General features: G+C 37.7%; 1 protein-coding gene across 9 annotated transcripts in view; it reads right to left on the reverse strand.

Annotated features, from left to right (window-relative positions):
* plekha7a (pleckstrin homology domain containing, family A member 7a) overlaps positions 1-12,032 on the reverse strand; it is a 186,547-nt gene that overhangs the window by 35,034 nt on the left and 139,481 nt on the right. For 8 of the 9 annotated variants that reach the window (XM_024281145.2, XM_024281141.2, XM_024281137.2 and 5 more), the window contains one exon: positions 11,695-11,795. In XM_024281145.2, coding sequence (XP_024136913.1) covers positions 11,695-11,795 — 101 coding nt within the window. Of the gene's footprint in view, positions 1-6,826; positions 8,833-11,694; positions 11,796-12,032 lie in introns of those variants that run through there. The other variant, XM_024281147.2, reaches the window with a different exon arrangement.

A 12,032-nucleotide genomic window follows, 5' to 3' on the forward strand; every position in this document is an offset into this window, starting at 1 on the left:
TCCCTAAATTCTTCCGCGGCCCGGTGGCAATGGGTCTGCGGCCCGGTACCGGTCCGCGGCCCGGTGGTTGGGGACCACTGGGTTAAAAGATCAGAGGTGAGAGGCTGAATCTGCCCTTCATCAACACAAAGTAAAGTTCTTAAATTATTATTACAGACTTTGAAGCTGCAGTAGAACAACGATGACCGTATAACTTATCAAGCTATTAAAAGCTTCAGAGAATCAGGACATTTTTTGAGACCAAAGGTAAAAAACAATTTAGGAAGTCTGTGATCTTCAAGCTCACAACAGCAATGAGTTTAAGAAAGGAATGGCTGTTGAATGGAAATCCATGCGTGGGGCCAAGAACACGTGCAGAGATCCCGCTCTGAGCGCACAGGTCACGTGTCATTCGCTCATTTTTTATGAAAAGATGTGAAACGCAAAACCTGTCAAAACTGTTAGACTGTAGAATTAGGAAACCCTTTCACAAACCACGGATAGAGCAAAACGAAAGAAACAATCCAGATGGGGAGAGGCAGATGTGACTCCGACTTTGAATGCCTTCTCCAAAAAAATGCCTGTTTTATCAAATCTGTCAAAAATAGATCTAGAAAAGTAGTTTTTGATGCAGTTTAATGTTCCAAACATTTCCTTCAGCAGGAGAGGACAGGAGAGGCACAATGTCTGTGTGGGTGGACGGACGGACGCAGCAGAAACTCCAGACTCACAGTTCAAGGTGCAGCAGCAGTGGATCCAGCTGAAGCGAAAATTAGATTTGATTTTTGTTTGGAGACTAAGCTGCACAAAAAGACAAACATGAGTATGGAAGCTTTCTTTCAGACAACAGGTGTGTTTTTCTACTTTTTTACACTAAAAGATCAGAGTTTTGAGGCAGATTTAGCGACGAGGGGAAAGCAAGCTGAGAAAGTTTAACTGCCTTTAGGCGTTTTTATTTCATCTTTACTAAAGATGTCCTTTTAAATGTGGGGATGTTGGAACCCTTCTGAAAAAAAACTAACGGCACAGTAAATGCCAAAAGCAAAGTTCCATGACCGAGGATCGGGCCGCCGAGGTCCGTTTAAAAAGGGTCAACACCTCATGTGTCCAAGTCAAGGCCCGGGGGCCGGATCTGGCCCTCCAGGTAATTCTATCTGACCCTCCAGATCATTTTATTTATTGTTTTTAATGGCCGATGTTATCTTGTGCTTATTGTATAATTTTGACAAAATATATTTTTATGGAGAGTAAAATATTGAAAGTTATTTAAGGTTTAAGTTGATTTATTCTGGAATAATATCCCTGCCTTTTTATTATTCATAATTATGTTAAAAAACATGGTTTAAAATCTTTAAAAATGGTAATTCTGCTTTTTGGACTAATTTGGAATTTACTAAGATTGTTTAGGTTATTTTGGAATTCATGATTCATGATAGCTGTTTTGGCTAATTTGGGTTTTTTTTCATTTTTTTAGGCTGTTTTGAAGTTTTTTCAGCTACATTATGGGTAACCTATTTTTTTCTTTTGTTTTTTAGGCTAATTCGCTCATATTTTAGCTGGCTATCAGCTTCACCATTTTCAGCTATCAACGTCAACGTTTTTATCTATCAGCACTAGCATCTTCAGCAGACAAATTCAGCTCACAGCATTCACACTATATAATCGCAGCTAATGCTATATATCTGGTTAATAATTATGTAAAAGATGTATCGTCTATAAAATGTAGTTTTAGACTGTTCAATAAATGTTTATCCTGTTCGGCCCGTGATCTAAGGCATGTTTTGGATTTTTGCCCCCTGTGTGATTGAGTTTGACCCCCTGATGTAAAGGAAAACTAATTAAACAGTAAACGTCTCCTCCTTTGAATAAGGGATGCGGGACGGCGGCTTCAGATCCAGTTTCTGGCAGCCGATCAGTCATTCCTTCACATGGATTAGAAATGAATGTACATTGTCCCCCGGCAGCCTGGCTTTTGTTGTCGGCAGCACAACACAAAAAGCGTTACACCCACCAAGAGAGCTTCATGTACACACTAAACACGTTCATGCATAAAACAGACGGTCACTCCTGCTGTTCTATCCATGTTATTGTAAACTCTCAATAAGCCAGAGCGATAGAAGACTAATCTGTACACAAACCACATGGTGAATCACTTCCCCAACTGAAACCTTTCATTTCAGTCACTAACCCTGATGGTGCTACATATTTTAGGACCTCTCAGCTGACTGCTGATACGTCACAAATATGATCTTTTTCAAGCTACATTTTTTCATCTGCTCCTGAGTCACAAATATTTCAATAAAGAAATGCAGTTTAAACTTAATTTTCTTTATAAATGTCCACCATCGCCAGACAAATGTCACAAGAACATGTTGAAAACACCCTTTCCATCAGAGTAGGTGTTAAAAAGCAATGAACCTTGCTGTAAATAGTTCTGGTGACTTTTGATCTTGAAATCTACATCATTGTGTGTCTGTTGTGTGAACACATTTTTGACAAGCGACGAGCAGCAACTTCGTAGCGCGACAAAAGAGGGGCGGGGCAGACAAATTTGTTGTGCAAATCACAACAAATAGCAGTTGGATGATTTGTCCGAAGCAAGGGGGTCAAACTCAATCGCACAAGCGGCCGAAATCTAAGAGACTCCATAGGTCTCGGGCCGAACAGGATAAACATGTATTGATCACTCTAAAACTACATTCTTCAAACTTTAAAACCGTAACTTTTTAATTATGAACTAGATATATAGTATTACCTGTGATAATGCTAGTGTGAATGCTGGAAACTGAATTTAGCCACGGAACAAGCTTGTGCTGATAGCTGAAAATGCTGAAAAATATTAGCTTAATGCCAAATTAGCCTAAACTTAGGTTAGCCAAAACAGCTAGCATGTAGCTGAAATATTAGCGAAACGCTAAAACAGCCTAAAGAAATCTTAGTAAATGCCTAAATAGTCCAAAAAGCTAGTAGAATGTCAATTTATTAAAACTTTAAAACTGTAACTTTTTAACATAATTATGAATAATAAAATTAGAGGAATATTATTCCAGAATAAATCAACTTAAACCTTAAATAACTTTCAATATTTTACCCTCCATTGAAATATATTTAGTCAAAATTATACAAGTAAGACATAAGAACAAGATAACATCAGGTCATTAATAACAATAAAATAGAATGATCTGGAGGGCCGGATCCGGCCCCCGGGCCTTGACTTTGACACGTGTGGTCCAAACAGACTTGACCTTTTTTTTCTGTGACCAGATAGAACCTCCACATGACCGTTTGGACCGTTCACTTTAGGGCAGGAAGCTCGCAGGGAAACTAGTCAGCAGCTTTTCACTTTAAAAGGTCTTGGTTTAACTTTATAAATCTATAATCTGCCCCTCTCTATATGGAAAAAAATAAACAATTTGTATTTTTTTTTTAGTTTATGTTCTTTGATTTACTATAACTTTTCAACCGTTAACATGATATTTCCATTAGATTTTGTAGGAGAAAAGGGGCTCAAAACACTGGAATTATTGTGTTAACGGTTGAAAAGTTACAATATTTTATAGATTTTGTGTTTAAGCGTTACCAGCTTTATATGACATCTTTAGGATCTTTTGATTATCTGTTTCCTGCACTGTTCAATATTTAATGGGGCAAAAAAAGAAAGAAAAGCCTCTTTTCTCACCATGTCTTTCTGCCCTACTTGACTGAACCCAGCTTTTATCTCTTCCGTCCTTGTGTCCCTTCTATCGCTTCCTCTCTTTATTTGCTTTATATGTTCCACTCTGAATCACTTCCTGCCTTTTCTGCATTCTCTCTCCGTCAGCTCGAAAATATCACTTTCTGCTCGTGCTCACAAAAGCTCATAATGGCGAGTGACCAGTGCCCGCAGACAGCGCCCTGACAAACACGCTCGCTTTTTGTGCGGGCGCTATTTAAGGAGACATTATGTTCCTGCAGATAAGCTTCAGCGGCTCAGAGCTCCAGATAAAGTGCTTCTCTGTGCGGCAGAAGCCAGATTTCAACTCAAAAACACTTGAATGGAATCTTGTCTTTAGGAGAACAATACGAGTGCAAACAAAATCCAACCTTTATCAAAAATATGATTTCACATTTCTTTAATTATCAGCTGGTAAAATATAGACAAAATCAACATTTAGGTGATTGTTAGCTTGCATGGTAAGATCTAATAAGGCATCAGGAGATTTAAACCCTTTAGTCTTGATTACTGGAAAAGTAGAAGAGGGATTATGGGGTCGAACCAGGATCAGTTTAAAGTGAACGAGAAAACACATTAAAGGGTTATTCTTTTATTTGAAAACAAGACATTGTAAATTTGAAAAAAACAAAAACTGAACATTTAAAGAAAAAAAATTGAAAACTTGAATAAGAAAACTATAAATGTAACATTAACAATTTGAAAAATAATGTATCCATTAGTAACAGCTGCTGTTTAGAATGTTCAACTTTTTTTTTTTTTTGCTTTTCTGAATCTTCACTTTCAGTCCTCAGTTTACAGTTTCACTTCAGTGTTTTTAGTTTTTTTCTTTGATTGATTAATTTTTTTTTTCCTTTTTTTTGTCAATGTTTACACAAACATTACATTAAATGAACATTAATGCCAAGAGAAAAAGCAAGAGCATACCTTCTGGATTATGAAAACAGACAAAGTATCAAATAAGACACATTGAAAAAAAGAATAAATAAAGCATTAAATTATAGATCTACAAGTCCAAACATCTCTAAAGTATTACAGTCTTGATAGCTTTAGGGTCTAAGCCAGGGGTCACCAGGTCACCCTCAAGGACCACACAAGGTTCCCGCAGGTCTCTCCTGAAAATAACACAACTCACTTGAGAGCTGCGTCTAAAATTAACTTTTATTCTGTTACTATTTTTTTTTTTTACTACACTTGCATTTACATAGATTTAAAAATTAAAATGCCTTAAAAACATGTTGATGATTCATGAACTTTAGATAAGTTTAGGTGACCTCTGACCTACTCCAGTTCAAAGATCATTCATTTAGTTAAAATGCTGCAGATTTGGTCATTAGTCCAAAATGTGACAAGATTTGTGTAAAACTGTGTAAGTTGATTTTTTTTAACATTTTATAATTGATAAACATGGTACAACATAGTGAAAATGTGACAGTTTTCCCATGAAATCTATGAGATCGTCTGAAAATGTAACAATTACTGAGATAATTAAGTGCTGAATATTAATATCTGTTTCCTAGCTTGTTGTCATTGTTGATAATTATGGTGAGAAATCAGTGTCTTCACATAGAGGAGGATCATTATTATTAATAACGTATAACCAAAGGCAAGCTGAGCAACTGTGTTATTTCAAACTGGAATTCCTTCGTATGAGTCAGTACCCATGAAGAACCCCTTAGTTTGAAAAAGGTCGGTGACCCCTGACCTGAAGAGAGTTTTACAGAGTCAAGATAGCTTTTAATCTCAATTAACAGAAGACTGAAAATGTTTTTTTGGATGGAAATATTAATTTGTGAATATGAAATGTAGCCAGTATTAGAAATAGATTACTAATATGAAATAGTTTTTGGTGAGAGCTGTTGAATTTGTAAAAACCAAATAAAACATCCTTTTACAATAAATTAAAGATTTCAAGGGAAGTTTTTCACACAAAAAGGGAAAACTCTCTCCACAAGGTGGCGGTAAAGAGACATTTCCAAAAAGAGATGAGAAGTGGTTTCATTTGTGGGGGCGGGGCTTTGAGCTGATTGGCTACCAGGACATGTTTCCCATGGAGTAACAGAGAGGACTCCTCACTCACTACACATTTTCTACACTTTTCTCATGAATATTTTCACACTTTTCTCTCAGCTTTATTCTCACTGTTCAAACTTTAATAGAAAAATAAGTCTAGCATTAGGAGGAAAACAAGGTTCTAACCAGGATGAAGATTCATGTAACACTGCCAAAAATGGCATGGACACGATAAACATCAAAGTCGCACTGAAGAAAATCCACCAAACAGCGAGACCGCCAAAGGTGAACCGCCGTAGTAGCGAGGTAAAACTGCACTGCAGAGATACTGATCTCCTCAAGTTTGATCAGAGCGTGGCGACTTAAACAGACATCACCATTACCTCTTTGGGAATCAGGGGAAACATGTCCAGGTGGCCAATGAGCCTGAAGCCCCGCCCCCATGGAAAATCAGGATCAGCTCAGCAGTGAAAACGTGAAAATCTGAATTGAAACTAAATCCACAGAATTGACAGCAAAGAGTGAAAAACAAAAAAGCAAAGTTGAAAGTACTAATAAACTTGTCTTTAATTGGTAACAGCTTGAGAGCTTTTCTTTTTAATTCAAATTTCAAATGTATTTATTCTTCTCTTCAATTTTTTATATTTCTTTCAAGCTTTTAATATATTTTTTCAAACATTCCAATTCATTTTTTTTATTTTTAATAAATCCTTCAAGTATATAAAATGTATTTCAAGTTTAAAACAGCTTTCAAACGTTTTTTTTTGTATGTTTTTCATTGACTTTAAGCTGATCCTGATTTGACCCCATAAGGGACAGCCAAGGTTTCAGAGCTCCCAAAAAACTTTCCCCAATGTAACAAACCAAAAGCATGTTAGCGAAGCAGAACTGACAGACAAGGATATGCCAAAACATGGAGGAAAAAAGCAACCACAAAAAACAGGTAAATGACAAAAGCTTAAAAAAAATCTGCCAGAATTATTATTTCTTTTCAAGTCATGCAAAAAATGCCACAGAAAAATGCACCGTTGTGTATTCAGCTTTGATTGGAATAAATGGGCACACCAACAGCAGGCAGGAGGGATATATAAGGTTATATAAGAAGCACACGAGAGTGAGTACCTATTTATGGGCTTTCACTGGCGGAGAGACACACTCATGGGGAGGGAGGGGGGTCCCAGTCAGGCAGCCAGCCAATGGGAACCAGAGAGGGGAGAGGCTTTGGTAAATAGTGGAAGGAGTGGCTGGGAGGTTCAGGGTTTCACATTTAAAACACGCATTTTCAGGGAAATTGGGGATTTGAGAACATTTTCAATTAAAATTTTTTTACAATTTTTCACAATAAAACACCGCGATTGACAAATGTGGTCATGTTTTTGTATCTAAACAGACTGTAGAGATGAAAATGAACGCACAACACACGCACTTCTCTCTGTGTGTCTCAATAGCAAATACATTGAAGAAGTGTGGAAACATGGGGACATATTTTTAAGTTATTATACCAATAATGGCAAAAACAAAAATAAAGCTCTAGCAGAAGCACCTGTTGACCGTCGTGGAAAAATGCGCGTCTGGTGTGAATTGCAGGAGAGAGCGGACGCCGTGCGCATTCCGCTCCACGCCCTTTCGCGGTGCTTCCGCGTCCAGTGTGAACCTAGCGTCACCCTCGGACGTGTCATGTCATCATGATCAACACAGCCACATGTGCTTGGAAGTGCCCTACATACCACCAATGTAACTGGAACCTGCACGACGCAGGAACAACAGCAGGAGTTCAGAGGCGGGAAGCTGGTGATCGCGGAATTTATGGTCGGATCAGTTTCAGGTTATAACCTGGAAGACTCTTTGGGAATCTGGATTTTAAGATGTCTTGAGCTCATTTTTAGTCAAACAGGAGTTGGCTCGGTTATTATTATGAGATTCTGAAATCCTTTGAGAGACAAAAACTTTGAAGTTGTAACCATTCTTTTTACAGAAAGCAACATCTGTAAATGGTTTGGGTTCAAGTGGGTCAGAATCTGACAGTTCTGTTGATGGTTCATTGTAACTCCAGATATGATCACATGATCAAAAAATCAGGCCCCATCACATGGTTGATGTCTTGATCGGTATCGGATATTTCATTTATTCTTATTAGGATGAGCACTTTTTATGTCAAGCTTATTATTCTGGAGAAATACTCCACTAGAAGTTTGCATATCATGAATGGATCTTAAGAAGTTAAATAAATAGAATTCCATTATCTTAAAAAATATTAAGCAATAATCCTTATTTTTACCTGTTTGTTTAAGCTACTTCACAGAAATGTAGGTGTTAAATGATAAAATAATGCTAATGAAATGAAAAATAGGGAAAACCTAAATCTGTTCATCAAATGTGTCGGATCAGGACTCGGTCTCGGCAGATACTCGAAATCAAATGACTCGGAATCAGATTGGGCCCAAAAACACCTGATCGGGACATCCCTAATTGTGACAACACTAAGCAGCCAGTGGTGTCATAAAGTATTTGTTATATTTGGGGTTACACTCCATTATCACTGCAACAATGTCAGAATTGAACGTTCGGAGACAAAAGCAGAGCATTTAGATTATTAAAGCTGTTCCATGAAAAAAAAATATCAAGGATTAAAAAGCATGACAACTTTGTCAAGCATCAGCATTGACTGCATAAGAGAACTGGACTGAGTGACTCCTCCCCCCTGGCTTTGTAAGCAGGAAGTACCATCTGGTTCCAAGAGGCTGAATTCCCATAGATTTCAATAGAGAAATAAACAGCTGTTTTTCATTCATACTATTGATCAGAAATTGACTTTCTTGAGAATCCTCTTTTTAAATACTATGAAGTCAAGTTACACGTTTTACAAACTGGCCAATCAGATGCCTCAATGAAAGCATGTGGTCTGAGGTCAAACGTCAGAAAGACTGACTGATGGATTTAGGTTGTGTCCGAATTCCCTCCCTAACCTTTAACTACCATAGAACTCCATCGTGCAGGACTATCTAGTGCGCTGGATTTTAAAGGTAATTCAGACACTCACTACTTTCTTTCGTTTTTCAAAAAACTCGATATGACGTCGATTTCACAAAGTGAAAATCTAATCTATACGAACATTTCATGATGTTTATTTATGACTCCACTGTGTTCTGATGGTGAAAATGTGGATGGTTTATTCAAATGTTGTATTTAAACACGTTTTTTTGTTTGAAATTGTTCGACCGCAATGCATTGTGGTCAATATCCGCAATGACTTGTGGGAAATTTCGAGTGAACTCAATCTGCAATTAGTAGATTCGGACAGCACTAGAAAATGGCGAGCGCACTATATAGTGATTAGGGGGAATTCGGACACAATCTAAGTGTGAGTGGACTTTCAACAAGCTCACTCCTGGTTGGTGGGAGTGGTTGCTATGGAAACGACGACTCAAACTGATTTGGATCAATCGCAGCTCACTGACGACGTCTGGCTCCAACATGGCGGCTCCAGTTTTGCAAAAAATTGGTGACTGAATTGACTTCAATTGGTTGGAGCTGGAAGTCAAGCTGTTTCTATGGATGACGTCACACTGCATCAGTCCAGTTCTCATATACAGTCAACGAGCAACACTTGACATGTGATTCTTCTTTGCATGGGTTACTGTCCATTTCAGAGGCTGCACATTCCAACATAAGTTTTTATTTAAATGTGTAAACATCAAACGTGGGATAGAGTTTCTGTGTTTTGTTTAAGTGGTTTGGTACTCATGAGAGAAAGTTGTGCAACCGCTAAATTTGGGCAAACATAGAGATCAGTCAACACATCAGAACAGTTTGAGGTGAGGTGAAGAGCACGATTGTCCTACTGCAGATACAGAAAGAAATCAAGAGAATGGAAGAAAACTATTCCTTTTCCCCCAAAGAAATCAAGAACAGTTCATGATATTTTCTAGCAAAATATTTCTATAAATTCTAAAGTTTGTCCCAAAAACATAAAAAAACTGTTTTAAATTTCATAGTTTATGAACTTCTTAATACTCATGTTGTGTCCGCTCAGACACGCCCATCCTGTAAATGTAGTCAATAAAGACAAACATCTGAGCAAAGCTGAGGGCTGCTAACAGGAAGAGAGCTGAAATGTCCCGTCACTCATCCCTGCTGGACTCCTGCAGACCTTTTTACTCTACAGGAAACAACTAAGAACTTCACAGGACTAAAACGATTGACGTTGAGATTACAAACATAAAAAAGGACTTTATCGTCACTTTATGCCTACATTTCTGTTGTGTTAAAGAATTGATAGAGATCTTTTATGATTCATTTGGAAAGACTGAATGTAATATTTCTAAACTTTGAATTAGTTCCATAAGAAAATAAGTTGTAAGCTGAGAATTTTCAGGGAACTGTGTTGCAGGAAATGAACCTTAAATGAACCTTAATTTTCCCTTAAGCATGAAGCAGAGCTTCCTGTGACTGGTTTACTAATGTACTGTGCACAGGCTGACTTCCACACTTAAAAGGTTCAAAACCTGCATGTGCTGGACTTTACATAGAAGTTCTGCTTCATGAAGTGGAGGAGCTTCATGCTATTCCAGTGCGGTTTGTTTGTCTCTATACAGTCACTGACAGACCAGCACCAGTAATAGACTGTAATGCAGCAGGTGGTGAGTGCTACAATGAGGAGCGCTTCACAGAAGGAAAATATTAGGACTTTAATCTCCTCCTTTACCTCTCAATCACACAACATTCTTCAAATTCCTTCAAGTTTCTCTAATATTTAATTGAGTTTAGTACCAAACAAGTTCAAATGCCTGAATGCTGACTTTAAAATGTCACCTGAAACTTGCTTCTTTTTTTTTTTTATTTTGAAACCCTGGAAGGGTCCAGTCAGATGACAAACAGCTTAAGTGAACAAATATGAACTTCATCAATAAATCATTTGGAAAGATTAGTTAACATGTTACCAAACCTGCAGGTTTCTCTAGGGCTGGGTTGATAAACTCCATTAATCGATTTGAATCGATTTAAGCTTAAAAGATCAAAAATCGATTCATAAAAATAGAAATAGCACATAAAGCTTAAATCCGCTAGCTCGATGCTAACGTTTAATGGGATTTTCCATAGAGCTGCTAATGCTAACGCTTGGTCAACGTAAAAATACATTACTGACTAAATGAACATCTTTATAAACTCGCAGGTATTAATTTTACAAGAAAGTAATCATTCATGGTCTAAAACACAATTTGCTCATACTTTCTTCTTCTTCTGGAATAATGTGTAATGCTGTAGCACGATCGCCACCTAGTGGTCAAACTGAAACGTCCTCCAGGAGAAGCAGAACAATGTTTACATGTTAATGATCTGAACATTTTAGTTAGAACTTCTCCTTTAGAGAATCCATGTAACACTGGATGATATTAACAATCTCATTATTTCACTGATACATTTACAGTATGTGAACTGGATCAGATTAATATAAATATATTATTAATGTATTTCTAAACAAATGTGTAAAGATGTGAAAAGTCAAAATTGAACTGAAACGAGAGGATCAAAAGAATTGAAAACAATCTGAATTGAATCGATCTGGGCTCTTGTTAATTGAATCAATTGTTTCTGTAAACTATTATCAATACCCAGCTCTATGTTTTTCCCAGTAAAAGAAAAGAAACACTTATTTATATCATATGAGCCTCACTGTCAGTAATGATGCAAACCACTCAGTGGAAACGGTTCTGCTTTAAATAGCATGAAGTGTGTACGTTTTATCTCAAGTGGCTCCTGTGGGACTAAAACCCATTATCCACCTCTGGCAAGTTAAAATGTAGTAAACACGACACATTTAACCAGTCAGAGATGTGAGAACATCAGAAATATGCCTTTCTTTAGGATTTGTTTTTCTTTGTTCTAACATTTACTTTTAATATTTTGGTCTCCAAACAGAATCAGAGCAATGAAAGCAGCTGATAATCGACACATCACGGAGCGTCCAGAGCAAAGACAAACCCACGTACCTTGAACGCATACTTGCGGCTGATGTGATCCTCGGGTCCCACGGGTGAAATGACATAGCTGGGCAGAGGGATACTGCCTAGGACCGCTTCCTCTCTGCTGTCTGGGGAGGGGGGAGGGAAAGGGAGGGGGAGGAGATAAAAGGGTGAGGAAAGTATGAAAAGAGAGATATGGAGGGAGGAGAGGGGCAATAGAATAAATATCACTCATCACCCACTAATTTCATTCCTGCCGGCCGTTCATATCATAACACTGGTGTAGAAACACACCCACACACACACATGCTGTCACTCGTACCCAAGTGTTGTGCCAAACAGTAAATGACCCCTCTGGTATCCCA

This window comes from Oryzias melastigma, linkage group LG6 (assembly GCF_002922805.2).
Source record: "Oryzias melastigma strain HK-1 linkage group LG6, ASM292280v2, whole genome shotgun sequence".
In the NCBI taxonomy this organism is placed as follows: domain Eukaryota; kingdom Metazoa; phylum Chordata; class Actinopteri; order Beloniformes; family Adrianichthyidae; genus Oryzias; species Oryzias melastigma.